This window comes from Mustela nivalis, assembly GCF_964662115.1.
Source record: "Mustela nivalis genome assembly, chromosome: 4".
NCBI classification, from domain to species: Eukaryota; Metazoa; Chordata; class Mammalia; order Carnivora; family Mustelidae; genus Mustela; species Mustela nivalis.
The window spans coordinates 88,230,118-88,248,745 of record NC_139023.1 but is presented as its reverse complement, the minus strand read 5'-3'; the positions used below and the strand labels follow the sequence as shown (position 1 = coordinate 88,248,745).

The 18,628-nt window shown below is 40.3% G+C and overlaps 1 protein-coding gene across 1 annotated transcript in view; it reads right to left on the bottom strand.

The window, feature by feature from the left end:
* The window catches only part of PRDM5 (PR/SET domain 5), a 217,792-nt gene extending 205,221 nt beyond the window's left edge, over window positions 1–12,571 (bottom strand). The window contains exon 1 of the mRNA XM_082728454.1: window positions 12,185–12,571. Coding sequence (XP_082584580.1) covers window positions 12,185–12,277 — 93 coding nt within the window. The 5' untranslated portion in view covers window positions 12,278–12,571. The remainder of the gene's footprint in view (window positions 1–12,184) is intronic.
* Window positions 12,572–18,628: the final 6,057 nt, after the last annotated feature.

Genomic DNA, 18,628 nt, shown 5'->3' with positions numbered 1-18,628 from the left:
TGAGCAGAGAGCCTGATGCAGGGCTCAATCCCAGGACCCTGGGATCATGACCTGAGCTGAAGGCAGAGGCTTAACCCACTGAGCCACCCAGGCGCCCCTCAGATAAATTAGATTTTAAACTAAAGACTGTAATCAGAGATACAGAAGGACACTACAAAATCCTTAAAGGGACTATCCACCAAGATGATCTAATGATTGTAAATATGTATGCCCCCAATATGGGAGCAGCCAATTATATAAGAAAACTATTAATCAAGACAAAGAGTCATATTGATATGAATACATTAATAGTAGGAGATCTTAACATGCCTCTCTCAGTAATAGACAGATCATCCAAGCAGAAAATCAATAAAGAAACAAGAGAATTGAATGACACATTGGACCATATGGGCCTCATAGATATATACAGAACATTCCACCCTAAAACAACAAAATACTCATTCTTCTCAAGCGCACATGGAACCTTCTCCAGAACAGACCACATACTGGGTCAAAAATCAGGACTCAACCCATACCAAAAGACTGAGATTATTCCCTGAATATTCTCAGATCACAATGCTTTGAAACTGGAGCTCAATCACAAGGAAAAGTTCAGAAGGAACTCAAACAACTGGAAACTAAAGATCACTTTGCTTAAGAATGCTTGGATCAACCAGGAGATCAAAGAAGAACTTAAACAATTCAGGGAAACCAAAGAGAATGAAGTCATTTTGGTCCAAAGTGGATACAGCAAAGGCGGTCCTAAGGGGGGAATACATAGTCATCCAAGCCTCCCTCAAAAAAATTGAAAAAGCCAGAATACACCAGCTGTCTCTACACCTTAAAGAACTGGAGAATCAACAACAAATTAAACCAACTCCACACATAAGAGAAATAATCAAGATTAGAGCAGAGATCAATGAGATACAAAACTAGAGATACAGTAGAATGTATCAATGAAACTAGAAGCCGGTTTTTTGAAAGAATAAGATTGATAAACGATTGGCCACACTAATCCAAAAGAAAAGAGAGAAAGCTCAAATTAATAAAATTATGAATGATAAGGGAGAGATCACATCTAACACCAAGGAAGTAGAAACAATCACCAGAAGTTAGTATCAACAGTTATATGAAAATAAGTTAAGCAATATAGAAGAAATGGATGCATTCCTGGAAAACTATAAACTCCCAAAATTGAACAAGGAAGAAACTGACAACCTCAATAACCAATATCTAGTAATGAGATTGAAGCAGTGATCAAAAACCTCCCAAAACACAAGATCCCAGGACCTGAAGGATTCCCTGGGGAATTCTACCAAACTTTCAAAGAAGAAATAAGGCCCATTCTCCTGAAGCTGTTTCAAAAAATTGAAGCAGAAGGAAAACTTCCAGACTCTTTTTATGAAGCCAGCATTACCCTGATCCCCAAACCAGGGGATCACCACACCAAAAAGGAGAATTTCAGACCAATATCACCGATGAATATGAATGCTAAGATTCTCAACAAGATCCTAGCAAACAGAATCCAACAGCACATTAAAAAGATTATCCACCATGACCAGGTGGGATTCATCCCTGTGTTACAAGGATGGTTCAACATTCGCAAATCAACCATTGTGATAGAACAGATCAATAAGAGAAGAGAGAAAAACCACATGGTCCTCTCAATTGATGCAGAAAAAGCATTTGACAAAATCCAGCATCCGTTCCTGATTAAAACGCTTCAAAGTATAGGGATAAAGGGAACATTCCTGAACTTCATAAAATCTATCTATGAAAGACCCACAGCAAATATCATCCTCCATGGGAAAAAGCTCACAGCCTTTCTGTTGAGATCAGGAACACGACAAGGATGCCCACTCTCACCACTCTTGTTCAACATAGTATTAGAAGTCCTAGCAACAACAAACAGACAACAAAGAGAAATAAAAAGGTATCCAAATTGGCAATGAAGAAGTCAAACTCTCTCTCTTCACAGATGACAGGATACTTTATATGGAAAACCCAAAAGACTCCACCCCCAAACTACTAGAACTCATACAGCAATTCAGTAACATGACAGGATACAAAGTCAATGTACAAAAATCAGTGGCTTTCTTATATACTAACAATGAACATACAGAAAGGGAAATGAGAGAATCGATTCCATTTACTATAGCACCAAAACCATAAGATACCTGGGAATTAACCTAACCAAAGAGGTAAAGGATCTGTACTCGAGGAACTACAGAACACTCATGAAAGAAATTGAAGAAGACAAAAAAAGATGGAAGACCATTCAATGTTCTTGGATCAGAAGAATAAACATTGTTAAAATGTCTATATACTGCGTAGAGCAATCTACACTTTTAATGCCATTCCAATCAAAATTCCACCAGTATTTTTCAAAGAGCTGGAGCAAATAATCCTAAAATTTGTATGGAATCAAAAGAGACCCCGAGTTGCTAAGGAAAGGTTGAAAAACAAAAATAAAACTGGCAGCATCACGTTACCTGATTCCAAGCTTTACTACAAAGCTGTAATCACCAAGACAGCATGGTACTGACATAAAAACAGACACATAGACCAGTGGAACAGAGTAGAGAGCCCAGATATGCACCCTCAATGCTATGGTCAAATAATCTTCAACAAAGCAGGAAAAAATATACAGTGGAAAAAAGACAGTCTCTTCAATAAATGGTGCTGGGAAAATTGGACAGCTCTATGTAGAAGAATGAAACTCAACCATTCTCTTACACCATACACAAAAAGATAAACTCAAAATGGATAAAAGAACTCAACGTGAGACAGGAATCCATCAGAATCCTAGAGGAGAACATAGGCAGTAACCTCTTCGATATCAGCCACAGCAACTTCTTTCAAGATATGTCTCCAAAGGCAAAGGAAACAAAAGCGAAAATGAACTTTTGGGACTTCATCAAGATCAAAATCTTCTGTACAGCAAAGGAAGCAGTAAACAAAGAGGCAACCCACAGAATGGTAGAAGATATTTGCAAATGACAGTACAGACAAAAGGCTGATATCCAGGATATATAAAGAACTTCTCAAACTCAACACACACAAAACAGATAATCATATCAAAAAATGGGCAGAAGATATGAACAGACACTTCTCCAATGAAGACATACAAATGGCTATCAGACACATGAAAAAATGTTCATCATCACTAGCCATCAGGGAGATTCAAATTAAAACCACATTGAGATACCACCTTACACCAGTTAGAATGGCCAAAATTAACAAGACAGGAAACAACATGTGTTGGAGAAGATGCAGAGAAAGGGGAACCCTTATACACTGTTGGTGGAAATGCAAGTTGGTGTAGCCACTTTGAAGAACAGTGTGGAGATTCCTCAAGAAATTAAAAATAGAGCTTCCCTATGACCCTGCAATTGCACTACTGGGTATTTACCCCAAAGATACAGACGTAGTAAAAAGAAGGGCCATCTGTACTCCAATGTTTATAGCAGCAATGGCCACAGTCGCCAAACTGTGGAAAGAACCAAGATGCCCATCAACAGACGAATGGATAAAGAAGATGTGGTCCATATACAACATGGAGTATAATGCCTCCATCAGAAAGGATGAATACCCAACTTTTGCAGCAACATGGACAGGACTGGAAGGGATTATACTGAGTGAAATACGTCAAGGAGAGAGACTCAAGTATCATATGGTTTCACTTATTTGCAGAGCATAACAAATAACATGGAGGACATAGGGAGATGGAGAGGAGAAGGGAGTTGAGGGAAATTGGAAGGGGAGGTGAACCATGAGAGACTATGGACTCTGAAAAACAATCTGAGGGTTTTGAAGGGGCGGGGTGTGGGAAGGGGTTGGTATTAGGGAGGGCACGTATTGCATGGAGCACAATGAATTCTGTTATGCTGAAAAGAAATAAAATAAAATTCTTAGACTCATCTTCGATCTTTCCCTTTCTGTCTCCCTCACTCATCAGCATATTCTGTCACTGCTATCTTCAAACTACCCTCCCAGAACAGGCACTATCTTGGTCTAAGCCACCATCTTCTCTCAGCCAGATCACTGCAGCAGAATCCTAGCAAGTCTTGCAGGTACACACTTGCCCTGTGGCCGGCTATTCTCAACATAGCAGTCAGAGGGACTCCTGATAAACTCAAGCCAGATCATGTCACTCCTCTGCTCAAAGGTCTGCAGGGGCTCACTGTTTTCACTCAAAGAAAAGTTGACATCGTCATGATGGCTGAAAGAAAGAAACGTGGCTTATTATATCTTCCTTCACTAATTCTCTGACCTCCCCCTAGTACGTGGTCTCTGCTCACTCCCTTCCAGTCTCATTGGCCTCACTGGCCTCCTTGTCAACAAGCAAAATCCCACCTCAAGGCCTTTGCTCTGGCTGCTGCCTAGAATGCACTTCCCCTAGAAGTCTACTTTTCTCCCATCCTCTAAGTCACTAACCAAACCTCCCTTGCTTAGTGAGGACTCACTGGACCACCTATTCATACTAACATCCCCAAACCCACATTCATGCACTCTGCCAAGTCTTCCATACCTGGCCCTACCTTTTCTTTTTTCCATAGCACTTATCACATTGTAACGTAGTATAAAATTCATCTAATATGTTCACTGTTCAGTTTCTATCTCTTCTCAGTAGAATGCAGGCTCCACAAGAGCCATAATTTCTATTTAATCCACTACTGTACTCATAATGGCCAATACAGACTTTGATCACAATTAACTATATAAAATACGATCTGCATAAATGGAAATTATGGCATACTGCGAGCATAAAATATATTCAGTCATTAAAAATAATAAATTACAGCCAAAGTAGATGATTTGAAGGGACTCCCATAAGATACTATTGGACAGGAAATGTTCCATGATGAAATTAGTTTACTCTTTTCTCATTTTTGTTCAAAACTCAAAAACTGTCCTCATTTTATAAAAAACGTAATTTTTTGAAAGTGTACAAGTGGATGTATGTCCATATTGTGTTTTATGAGCATGGACAAAGTTTATCAGTATAGAGGAAAAAAACCTTTTTTTTTCTGTGAGAAGGATATATGGAATGATCTGAGTTCAAATTCTGATTAATGCACTTATTATTGATACAACCTTTCTCAAAATCCATTCCCTCAACTATAAAACAAGGATAATAATGGCCACTTTGCAGGCTTGTTGTAGGACTTGCATATGAACTAAGGGACGCATTCAGTGACTGTGGGGTCAGTCATTCTCCCTTCTGTCACTAGCAACTAGGCCCATGCCTAACAACTTCAGATGCTCAATAAATATTTGTTGAAAAAATTAACAGTTGCTATTATTATCACATACAACAAAACAAAATATGAAGTTTCTGAGAAAAAAAAAAACATTTTAAGTGGATTAGTTACACAGTTTAAAATCTATAATAACACCAGGGAATACAAAGCTACACTGAGTCACTATCCTAGAGGGTCAATGTGCAAACATAAAAAAGAGATAGCACATATGGCAGGCATCAATGGTGATGATTTTCCCACTGATTATGTTTCCAGATTAGTTATCATCAGCCACCAGGAAATCTAAGCAAACGTTCCTTGGCAGAATTTTAGCCCTAGCAATAAGATCCATTGTTTCTTCACTAGATTCACCTTCCAAGCTGATCAACAAAACACTTTATTCCACAAAATCCAGTCTTTTTATATTAACATTTATGCATTGTGATTTTTCCTCTATGCTTTTACTTATTTTTCTTTTCAGGGTACCTCTCTCCCATATGTTTTTCTAACTCTACACAACTTGCACTTTTTTTTTTTTTCTGCTTATTTTCTTTTCATAAACTCAGATTTGAACCTTTTTTTCAGGTATTTTTCACTTGGGATTTGACCTCACTAAATGTCTTTACTGCAAATCCCTCAAAGAGAAGCAAGGTGTTTACCTTCATTTGGAAGAGAGGGAGTTGGCATTACAGAAGGCACAGGAGCTTGAGAGGAAGCTGTTAGCTGCAAGCCTCCGTGCAAAGCTTCTCTGGGTTCCGGTGTCATTATTTGTAAAATAAGAATGGATAAATTTAATTACTTCTGAAGTTCTTTTTCTACTAATATGAATATACTTTTTCCTCCCCCTTCTAAGAAAACCACTCATCCAGGTTTTATTACAAGAATGACAATTCCAAAGATCTTCTCCAGAATCAATACTGAAAAGAGGCAGCAGAATATTCATCAATGTGGCAGATTTGCAATCAGGACCAGTATGTGGGGAAGGACCCATTCACTAGCCATCATATAATGTTCCACATAAACTAGGCAAGGAACAATTATACTTTGGAGCCCAGATTGGATAAAAATGGCTCACCAAAAATGTTTACATCCTCATCCCCAGAATCTGTATGGTACTTTACCTGATAAAAAGAGACTGTGCAGATGTAATTACATTAGGCATCTTGAGATGGGGAGATTACCCTGAATTACCTGGGTCTGCCGATCTAACTACTTGGTCCTTATAAGAGAAGCAAGAAGCGTCAGAGTCAGAGAAGGAAATATGACCACAAAACCAGAGGTCAGAATGATATGGGGTGAAGGAATGAGCACAGGAACGTGGGCAGCCTCTGGAAAACTGCAGAAGACAAGGAGGTAGACTCTAGAGCCTCCAGGAGGTATCAGCTCTGCCCACTCATTTTAGATTTATATATTCCAGAACCATAAGATAATAAACTTGTATTGCTTTAAGCCACGAAGTGTGTGATAATTTGTCACAGTAGTAACAGAAACTCATAACCCGCACTGTTAATAAATTTTGCCCTGACAAGTAGCTGTGTATAAAATCTCAGGACATCTGGACAAAGTTTGAACTAGGAACCTACGTTTGTCCATGAGAAAGGCAAAGTAGAGTGGGACACTGCCCTAGGGTTCATGGGCACAGGATGCCTCTTAGGAGCCACTTGGGCAATAAAGCACAAGGCTGAGAGGGAAGGGGGCCAGGAATAGCACTACCCCAGTGGGGCCAATTCACTACAGGTGGTGTAGAAATAGGCCTCGGCAATGCTCTTTACTGCTTCTTCTGGAACTGGGGGACCAAAAATCTGGGAGAGACATAATTTTATTTCATTTAGACTTAGTTATTTCCTTTTCAGCTTCAGCGTTCCTGCTAGTCTTTGGTTATTTTTAAAATACAAACCCAGGGGCACCTGGGTGGCTCAGTGGGTTAAGGCCTCTGCCTTCGGCTCAGGTCATATTCCCAGGGTTGGGGGATCAAGCCCCACATCACTGGGCTCTCTGCTCAGCAGGGGGCCTGCTTCCCCTCCCCCCACCCCTGCCTGCCGCTCTGCCTACTTGTGATCTCTGTCAAATAAATAAATAAAATCTTTAAAAAATAAAAAATAAATAAAAAATAAAAATACAAACCCAGCTCAGCTTGGGCAAGTTAAAGAACTTCTAGACAGAAGGGAAAATAACTACACATCTAATCAGGTAAGGCTTTAAGCCTGCCAGTAAAGAATGAATTGGAAAGGAAAAAAACTTTTAAAGGTCAGCCTAAAAGACAAACGCAAATTTTCTGACAAAAAGTAATGATCCAGCAAGTATTTAATCTGCAAAATGGGGATAATAATAAAACTTCGAAGACCACTGTACAATAAAATGAGAAAACGTATACAAGTACACAGTGAACAGAAAACCCAGACTTCCTAAGGGGTGATTGTGTGCTACCCTTACAGGCTGCCGCAGTTTCCAAGACGGTACTTCAGTGGAAATGTTTCAACAACTCCTTTCGTCTGCAATACAGTCTGTCACAGGGTTACTAGCCCTTAACACACAACTTCTGTTTTACTCCCAACAAGTCTACCTACAAACTGTTCAACTGCATCCAAATGGATTAAGAGCACAAAATCTGATCAGACTCACAGCAATCAGTATATCATGGGTCCTCCTCTTAGTCTGGTGTCACCCAGGTAATACTGGAAGAGTCACACCAACAGATGTGTGAAGTTAAAATGCTCAGTAATACAGATATTTTAACAATAATAATTTGACTGACTCCAAGAAATTCAACCGCTCCATAAAGCCCTCTTTGATTCTCTCTGCATTTTCTGATCACTTTACTGTAATGATGAAGTGGCAGGGGAAGGGGTCCGGGGGGGGGGGGGCAGGGTAGGTCTGTCCTTCTGAACTTTTGCAGCACCTCTTACCCAGAGTTTCAAGCCTCATTTGGTTGACTATCATAGCGCCAGTGAGATCGGATGGAAACTATTTCCTTCACTGTCTCCTTGACCAGACTAAAAACTACTCTAATTGAACAATTCCATTGCCTAATATAATGTCTGGGAGAATCAATCCAGAGAAACAGGCTGAAATTATCGTAATAATCTTCATGATAATTTGTACTTTTTTACTTGTTTACTGCTTATCTCCCTGCACAAGGAGAAGACAACCATGTCTGTCTTGCTCACCTGTGTACCCTCAGAGCCTAGCACAGTGCCTGCTACATATGAATGGCTAAAGGGCTAAGTCTCAGAAGAAAAACCAGCTGCCTGCAACAGACCTAAAGGAAAGGAAGACTGGCAGTACTGTATTTCCTGCCTTAATCCTTTCCATAAAACCAGAGAATTTGAGAGCTTGAAGCTACCAGGTGGTTCACCTTTCCACATTTTGGGTTCCAAGCATGTCAACCACCACCACCCACTGATTAATCTCATTAGCCATGAGGGGAAATAAATAATGGTCATGATATAAAAAATATAATGTCATAAGGTATTTGCTTAATTTTTTTGTATGTATATTTAATGTATTACCTTTGAGTAATAATATTAATTTTGATCTGTATAGTACTTTATAATCTAAAATTCCACATCTTCATTAAAGCATTAGAACTGTGCTCATGAGGGGCACCTGGGTGGCTCAGTGGGTTAAAGCCTCTGCCTTCGGCTCAGGTCTTGGTCCCAGGGTCCTGGGATGGAGCTCAGCATCGGGCTCCCTGCTCAGCGGGGAGCCTGCTTCCTCTTCTCTCTCTCTCTGCCTGCCTCTCTGTCTACTTGTAATCTCTGTCAAACAAATAAATAAAATCTTTTTAAAAAAATTATTTTAAAAAAAAACTGTGCTCATGAGATAACACATAGGAGACACTTAGAACAGGTCTGACACATGGCAGGCAAGTGTCCACCCTATCCTCATCATTAGCACTGCAATGTATACAACCATTAAGAAACTCAGGCGTCCTTCTTCTACTCAAGGGCCTTCCAACAGTCTCATCCATTCTTTCTCCAAGGACAGTTCATGGCTTACACAGAAATCGCTACCAAAGGACCTTCTCCTCATCTAACCTCTAATTTTTATAATGGCAAGAAAAGGAAAGGAGATCATTTCCTTTTCACTTTACTGTCACTATGCAGACTTTCTACCAAAAAAAAAAAAAAAAAAGAAGAAGAAGAAGAAGAAGAAGAAAGAGAGAGAGAGAGAAAGAGAACACAAGAGAGGCACCAGGCCTACAAAAAAAAAAGGATAATGGCCAAAGAAAAACCTAGTAGGGCTGAGGTGGAGCCAGGACATTAGGTGATTCTGCTGCAGGGAATCCACTCTAGGAATCACTGCAAAAAAAAAAAAGGGGGGAAGGACGTGGATGAAAAAAAGGATTAAGGAGTCCCGTTGTTAAGGACATCTCAAATGGACCTGATCAATATAGTGGGAGTGGAGTATCTAAAAAGATCAGTACCAGTCTGGATTAGATTCTCTGAATTTGAAATCAATAGATGATTTGCATTGCAATTATTTTTTAAAAAACAGAAATGTTATATGAGATTATGTGTTAAAGTGTGACAAAAATTTGTAATTCCAATGTGTGTGTGTGTGTGTGTATAACATGATATTTTCCAAAATTATTTAGAATAGAAAATATGAAAACTTTAAGGTAAGGTCTTTAACTGCTGAAATACTGTCTTCTCAGCCCCCTTGATCCCAGTAGGCCTATTAAAGGTAACTTGGAAAATATTTAAGAATCAAGAAACTACATGCAAACAGGTAAGGGATGCATGTACATTTAGTTTCAGGCTGACCACTCAGGTAAAATCTATTCCTCATCTTCAGCATGGACCTTGGCCTTTGGAAGGCAAAGGAGCTAAAGCCTAACTCCAGGTCGTTTCTGGCATCAATGAACCTCTCCATGATCAATAACCTTATGACTGAGTATCCTGTGATCATAACTAAATTATGTCACTACTAGTGTGTCATCTGAATTCAATGCAAATATCTCCATATTCATCTTAAGTATAAGTAAGCATTCTGGATTAAAATCTCTATGTGTTCTATATGTTGAAGTTACAAGAGCCAGGAAAAGATAAGTGTCTATTTAGTACTGCAATAATAAAACAAAATAATATAGGGTGATTTTGGAAGCAGTTCATTCTATACCTAAAATAATTTTAGAACTTCCAAATAAACAAGTACATGGAAAAATTAGTTGAATTCATAAACGTATCAAAAGAAAGTACATTGGCCAGCTGTTTCTAAAAACCTTGACAGTAATATAAGACCAAAACTAGGGATTATGTAATAATTCTAATAGCTGTATAACTTTTTAATTATAACTATTAATAACAATAAACAAAATTAAGAACTGTGCTTAAGAACTGTGTTTGCTTTTTAAGTAGTACACTTAGACCTGAGACTTTCAAGAAAACCCATCTGGGAGTTTTCATATCCTATGAGAAAAGATTTCTCTTTTGTGAGTAGCAGAATTTCAACTTCTACTTTAAAAGAATGTTGACTTTGACATTTACTTCTTTGGCAAAACACCTATTCATAGGTTTATCTCAAATTCAGATAAATTGTTTATTCCCTGTTTTCACCTTTGAGCATTCGTCCAAACTCCCATTTGAAAAGGTAAATACGGGGTTTGCTTTTTCCACTCTTAACCTAGAGTGGGTCATGCTGTCAAGGTAGTCCCGCAGCACCTGTCGATCTTCCTCCCTCTGCTCTTCAGGTGAGGGGGTGGACGGAGATTTATACCCAGAGGAAAGGCATCCTAGAGTCTCTGAGTGCATTCTGTGAACCTCTTGCTAGCATACCTCTCCTAAACAAGCCTGCTCTTGCCGCCAAACTTCCATTTTTCAAAATCCCTGTTGCCGGGAAAGGGCTGGGGAGAGCCCGAGGAGGGAGTACCCAGCAGAAATAGATCTGAAAAGAACATGAGCTTTGGAACCAGAAGCCATGAATTTGAAGCCTAACTCACTAACTCGGCAGGATATTCAACCTTGCAGTACTTCTGTTTTTTCATCTCTTACAGGAGGATTACTGTTCTCAAGGGAGTTGCAGGGGTGACATTTCTTAATGTAGGTCAAGCTCCAAGTACTGACCTTGGCCCAAAGTATCTGCTCAATAAACGGTGGCTCTCACTACCCTGAGCATTTCACCATTGCCTTCATGGTTCCAAATTTTACATATCCTGTGACGCAGCTGTAACACAGGTCTCATCAACTCCAAAGGTCTGGAATTTTCCAGCAATCTCTCCTCCTAGGCCTTTGCTTTCAACATCCAACATTTCCTGGTCGTTTCCGTATGTACAGTGCAATGTGCCTGCCTTGCTCATTTGCCGCTAAATTTCTGGAAGGAGCGATCTAGCAAGAGAAAATCCTATGGCAGAGAAAAAAGATTAGAGAGTCTAAGATTGTCTAGTTGGCACCTCCCAGAATCCACAAAACACATTCTGAAAGGAGGGAAAGCAGTTCTGCATGCCTGAATGAGATCCTAAGGCCTGTGCAGAACTGCGCTCCGGGCGCCGCCTCCAATCCCTACAGGGAGAGCGAGGCGCTTCTGGCCACATTTCCTCATCCTAAAGGAAAAAAAGCGGCGACGGGGCTGCGTGCGCGCCTAGGAAGACACCCGCCCACGCGGCTCCGCCAACGCAAAGACGCAGCTCCCTCCCTGAACCGAGGAAGAGGGAGGCTCCATCCGGACTCACTTCCTGCAGGGGAAAGGAAAGACATCTTGCCGCAGGGCGGCCCGCGGCAGTTCCGCCCCCAGACCAGCCGGCAGCGGAGCGCGCCCCGCAGGCACTTACGTGGCGCAGTCCGCTCGGGAGGCGCGGGCAGGCGAAGGCCGCCTTGCCAGCCCCGGCCTCCCCGCGGGACCCCCGGCCAACCCCGGCTAAGGGCGACGCCCGCGGAGCCCCCGGCCCGGCGGAAGGGCGACCCCGGGGGGCGCACAGAGCGCGGTAGGAGCAGGGGCGCGCAGGCTGCCACCGGGTCACCCACCTTTCTCACTCTGCGGGCTGTGTAGAGCCCCATCCCGTCCTGAACCCGGGAGGACTTCAGGGAGAACCTGTCCGGCACGTACATGCCCAGCATTTTTCCCGCCGCGGCCGCCGCCGCTTGCTCAGCACCAGCTCCCTGCGCCCGGGCGGCGACACATCGAAATTTGGGGTGCTGGGTGGAGGGGAGAGGCCGGCGGGAAAGGAGGAAATGGAGTTTTCCTCCCAGAATCCCCACCTCCCCGGCGATTCCAGGATCCCCCGCGGCTCAGCCCCTCCTAGTGCCGGGTCTGGCTCAACCCGGAGCCGCGGCGGCCGCTGCTGCCATTGCTGCCGCGGGGGCGCGGGGGGCGCGGGCCGGGGCGCTGCGGGCGCAGAGACGCCGCGCTCTGATTGGCCCGAAGTTGGCGGCTCGGACCCGCGCCGGGCGCGGTGCCGGGAGCACAGTGACCTCGGAGCCTCAAACCTAGAGGCCGGCGAGAGGAGAGGACCCGCCTGCTCTCCGCGCTCCGTGCGGCAGCTTACGAGCCCGCCCTAGTCCCGCTTGGGGTTTTGGCCCACTAAACCAGCAGTATTCCTAGGCGGGGAATTTTACTCTTTTTAGATGCAAAACGAAATGGGCCAGGACATAGCTGGGGGCATCCTCCAAAACAATCTTATGGAATTCCAGACTCTGAAAGTATTTTTACTGCCCCGCCACTGAAAGCCAACCCTGAGATTTCGGAACTTTGGGTGCTTCTCACATCTAAGTTCTGCGTTTTTTTTGTTTGTTTGTTTGTTTGTTTGTTTGTATGTTTAACAATGCTTGTTTCAGGGATTTGAATTCATAGGAATCAGTGAAAGGGGGTGTACACAGTCTGCAACTAATCCGTTTTAATTCAAAACTTGTCGCGAACAATTTATTATTTAAATCCAGCAGAAACTAGGTTTTGGATGGTACTGTAACCCAGGGAAAGATCTTACAGTTCCCAAGATAACACCATTTCTGAGTTCTCTTTTGCTTGGAAATGACCAGACCTGTCATAGATCACCAGACATAAGCAGGAGAGGTGGGGGAGTTGGGAGGGAATGCCCGAACAATAGAATCTTGTATCACAGCAATGAAACAACAGAAGTCTTGTTTTAGTCGTTTTAATAAAGTTTGGTACTGCTCAGAATAAATTTTAAAAGGCTGTTTTCTCCTTTAAGACAAGCTAGGAGCTTTCTATTCATGTCTCCTGATATTCTTGATAATTTTCTACTCTGAGGTCTTTTGGAATTCATTTGATGGTCCTATAAACATTTGATATTCCTTATAAACCATTAAAAAATAGTAATTCTGACAACATTAAAGACCACACTTAAAAAATATAATTCAACTAAATAAATTTTAAAGATTTTATTGGCTGCGTTCAACAATCCATGAATGGGGCAGCATTCAATCTGGCAAAGAGAAAAGAGCATTGAGGAGCTGCACTAAATGAAAGACTTTGGGGCAGAAAATAGCAGAAACAAGGAAATTATACTCGACAAAAAAGCAGATTGGCTGTTGAAGGTTACTTTCTTTTAGGGGATGGCAGGTATCCATCTGGCAGATTGCCTGTCTAGTGCTCATCAGGCAACTCTGATTGACTGGTTTAAAATTACATTTCTACAAGAGCCAAAAGAAATTAAGTTGAATCTCAGTTTGGTAACATGGAGCTTAGCATAAGTGACTCCATTTTGAGCCTGTTGTCTTGCTTTCAGCAACACACACACATCATGGAAATGATTTCTATTTCTTGACTTAGAGAAGCCTTGGAATGAAAATAGCTCCTCGTTTCTTAAGTAGAAAAATTTTATTAAAATCACATAATAACAATATTTGGAGATTTCAAAGAATAGAATAAATTATTCTCTTTTTGGAAAATGTAAGGGCAGCTTTGTCAGGTGTGACAAGACGATGCCTTAATTATTCTTGGGAGTTTCCATCGCTTTAACCCATCACTGAAAATACTATTTAACCTTCTATAGGGAAGAAATGAATCAATAAATACAGTTTGGGGCACCTGGGTGGCTCAAACAGTTAAGCATCAGACTCTTAGTTTCAGCTCAGTTTGTGATCTCATGGTCTTGAAATCAAGCCTATTGTTGGGCTCCGTTCTCAGCGTGGAGTCTGCTTATCCCTTTGCTGCTCCCCTGCTCACATGCATGCACACAGTGTCTCTCTGTCTCTAAAATAAATAAATACAATTTTCTAAGTAATAAGTACAGTTTATTTGAATCGAATTCCATTCAATCATAACATCTATGTAATACGTACTATGTAAATCTACATAATATAGGTGTTTAGCAAATATTTCTTGATTAAAAGTCAATTCTGAGGCTAATCTGAGATTTTCAAACCAGTGACTGAATGATATGCCTTAATTTCACTAGTGCCCCCAAAGAATCTGGACTAAATCAGTTTTCCTGGGGTCCTTTAAGCCAGTGCTATACCCAAGCCAGACCAGATCCCCTAAGTGCAAATAGAACCAGATCACAATCCAGAGGGTGACCATGGTGTTTACCCCAGAGCACTCAGTCCTTTGTCAGACACAGCCTTTCAGTTCTGGCACACTGGCTTTTCAGTCAAATGCTCTGCCATGTCTGTTTGGGCACAGAAGTTTCCACAGCTTTTGATTATTAGAAAAGAAATGTTTTCTGGTTTTGGTCTGACACAACCCTCATTCACTGATGACCATATCTCCCTTGGCATATCTCCCTTTTTGTTGCATGTTATGTTTCTGGGGAGCAAAGTTGTCAGCTTGAGAATGCTCATCTTTCTGAATGTACGTATCTTTATTAATAAATAGTTTTTAAAAAAAGTTTGTAAAGATAAGTCTAAAAGTAATAAAATGAGAAACTTTCCAGATCTTTTATGAATCTCTGTCAGGGGTTTTGTTACAACTGGCACAAACAGTAGATTTCATCAAAGACTACAATGTTCTTTTTACCTATATGATGGGAATGTTCAGAAGATCTGCCTAAAAGATGGAAAACAGTAATAAAAAGCTCTTAATAATAATCCCTATTACAACACATAAAAAAGGATACATGTTTGCCAAATCAAAATGCATAATACTGACCGGAAATTTGATTTTGAAGCCTGTAAGACAGTAGTTGTACAATGAGTCACTTCTTAGAACTTTAAAAGCTAGAAAGTGACCTTTCAATATTAACTTTGAAAAACGGGAAATTAAAAGTCTGCTTTATATCATGAGTTTAAATCCAGTCTTTAAAAAAAATAAGTAAGAAAATCAAAATATTGACATCAAAGTACTACCATGCACCTGATTTACTTATTCCAGAAAATTTTACACTATTTTGATGCAAGAGAAATGACTCTATAAACATTTCTCCTTATTTTCAAATTTGCTTCTAGAGGAAATTCTTTTAATTGATATGCCTAAAGCAAACTCTACTTATTGAATTCAAACTTCTGTGCTGGTGCAGGCTTTGTTTTTTATTACAAGGAAAGACCTGAATGATGATTCCATATTAATTAATTATTTTACCAGAATTCTTCTGATTGTGTCTTGGTTATTAATGACGTTTCCAACTACCATCATAGAATAAAAGCCTGATAGGAAAAAAAAAAAAATCACTGAGGGTTATTTGTCTTTAGTTTCTTTAGAGTCTGAAGGATTTTGTAGTGAACGAATATGAAGCCAAGTTTCCTGAGAAGAAAAGAATAAAGATTTACTTGGTGTGACTCAAAAAAAAAATAATAATAATAATAATAATTCTGAAAATAAAATCTATAGTGTGGTTGTTGGATTCTTGCTCTAGAATCATTTATCCTTAGATTCTACAATAGCAACAGCACCATGAAAAGATGACCTTGAAACTTGAAAAAGTCTGCATATTTAATTTTCTTTAATCTCTTGGTTTTAAGTGATGATAGCAAAGACTTGGATGCAGTACCAGAACATCATCATAAAATCCTTTAACCAGAAAAAACCTAGGGGCATCTGGCTGGCTCAGTCGGTACAGCATGCAGTGCTTAATTTCAGGGTCATAAGTTTGAGCCCCACATAGGTGTAGAGTTTACAAAAGAAACAAATAACAAACAACAACAACAAAAAAAAACAAAAACCATGAAAAACCTAGAAGCTATTGGGACTAGAGTGAGTAATGTTGTAAAAAGGTAAGCCAAAGGATAAATCAGTGGTCATAGTCTCAAAAGTCAATGCTGTTCATGGAGCGGCATGTGGAAGGGTAGAAGGAAGCAGAAGGAAAGTAAGGCAAGGAAACCAAGGATAATGGTTTCCATGCATTGAGCTTAGTATATGCCAGAAGTGAGACTATGTTCTTGGTATCCACTATTTTAAAGCCCTAACAGTCCTACTGTCAACAGTCTGGCAAAGTAAATTTTCTTAGACCCATTTTACACACCAGGAAACTGAAACCCAGAGAAGTGATCAATCATAAATCAATTTCACACATCTGTGAAGTGCTGGAGGTAATTCAAAACCAGGACTGGCTGATTCCTATGTCCTTGATTCTGCCTCCTGCTGATTCAGTCGGGTTCACTTTCCAGTTACACTTCCTATGAGGCTTTAGGAGAGAAGGAACACTCCACTTACCTCTCTCTCTCCCTCTTTTATCTCACCCCACCTCCCCAGTGCCCCATCCAACTCCTCCCTTAGAACTTGGGCAGAAAATCTGATTGGCCAAAGTCCATAAAATACTTACTCTGTTGTCAGATGCTCCAGTTGGGTTCAATCAACTGTGTTGAAGAGAAGATCAAGTCCTGTGATTCTCCAAGGACATTTCTTCTGCAGAGAATGACTGTAAGATAAGACACTGGTTTTAAAGAAAGTTTCCCTGAACCTGATACATATTTTGAGGCTTGGCCTATTTAAAAACATAGCCTAGCTTATCCATACATTTCTAATCCACAGAAGTGATAATTTTAAGAAGAATCAGTAATTACCAAAAAACAATACCAATGCTCCCATGTTTGTCAGAACCTCACAGTTTGTTCTGATTTCCCTTTTCCCTTATTGAAATAACATGGTGATTTCAGAGATGAAGTATTATGAAGGGGGCAGTGGGTTGTTGCGGGGGGGCACCTCATAGCATACCATTCAAAACGAGACATGAGAAATCTTAAAGTAATCATTTTCTATGAACTCTCTGAAACTAGAGAGTGAAACAATAATTATTGTAGTAATATCTTACCAATTATTTATCACAGAGAGGCATGAACCATTCTTTTCCTTAGAAAATGTTATTTCAAATAAACATCACAGTTGAGTGCTAAAATCTTGGTGATCTCTCTATCACAAGGGGCACATACACAACCAATGATGTAATTCCCACTGAATCGGGGTCTCCATCTGGCCTCCTCTCTACGGCTTCTTTCTCATGCTCAACAGCTTGAAGTTTCACATAGTATTTCATCATTAGAAAGGTAATCTAACTCCATCCTCTCTGGCTGAGTGTGTGATCATAGCGAAGTAACACTGGCTATCACTAATATTAAAGTTTCTTTTGGGACTCCGGGTGGCTCAGTTGGTTAAGCGGCTGCCTTCAGCTCAGGTCATGATCCCACCGTCCTGGGATCGAGTCCCACATTGGGCTCCTTGCTTGGCAGGGAGCCTGCTTCTCCCTCTGCCTCTGCCTGCCACTCTGTCTGCCTGTGCTCACTCTTGCTTCTCTCTCTATGACAAATAGATAAATAAAATCTTAAAAAAAATTTTTTTTCAGTTGTTTCTAATTGTAACCAAGGACTATATTAACATATTTTACATGTGGACAAAGAATATTGTTCTTTATTTAGTCCAACAGGCGAGTTCAAGACAGTAGAGTTCATTAACATTATTTTCCTGTGTTTTAAAAAGTCTTTGTAATTAGTCCACAGTATATTAATGTCACTTATTTCTAAATCACCAACAAAATTTTCTGTGCTAAAGTGGGTCTATAGCTCTTAAGCTTTTATATCCAAACTTAATTTGAGAAGTATTTAAGTTGTATACATGACAGAAATAAGAAACAATATATTATTCTGAAAGTTACCAATACTGCTTGCCCTGAAGGTAACTTAAACCTATTGTTTTAAGAAACTTGTCAACATATGGAAAACCAAATTGGAAGACTTCTGGCTCTGTGACAGACATATTCTCTGGAGAGAAGATACCAAAAAACTATAATATGGCAAAAATAACACATCCTCTTATACCATTGGGTCCAATGTTTCCTCTGTGAATTATAATCCAGCCAGACTTTGCCCTGCTCTTCTCTTCGCCTGAGGAATTCAGTTATTATAAGTCTCTCTTTATTGAAAGTCACTATGCAGTTTGGAAAAAAAAAAAAATTGGCATTATGCTGATTCTTCAAGTCATCAGTTCTGAATATTTCTGCAAAATTTCACCATAAGAAATCTTAGGCCTGAAGGAAGCAAAAAGAGTTTAAAAAAAAAAAAATCCCACAGACCATATTAAAG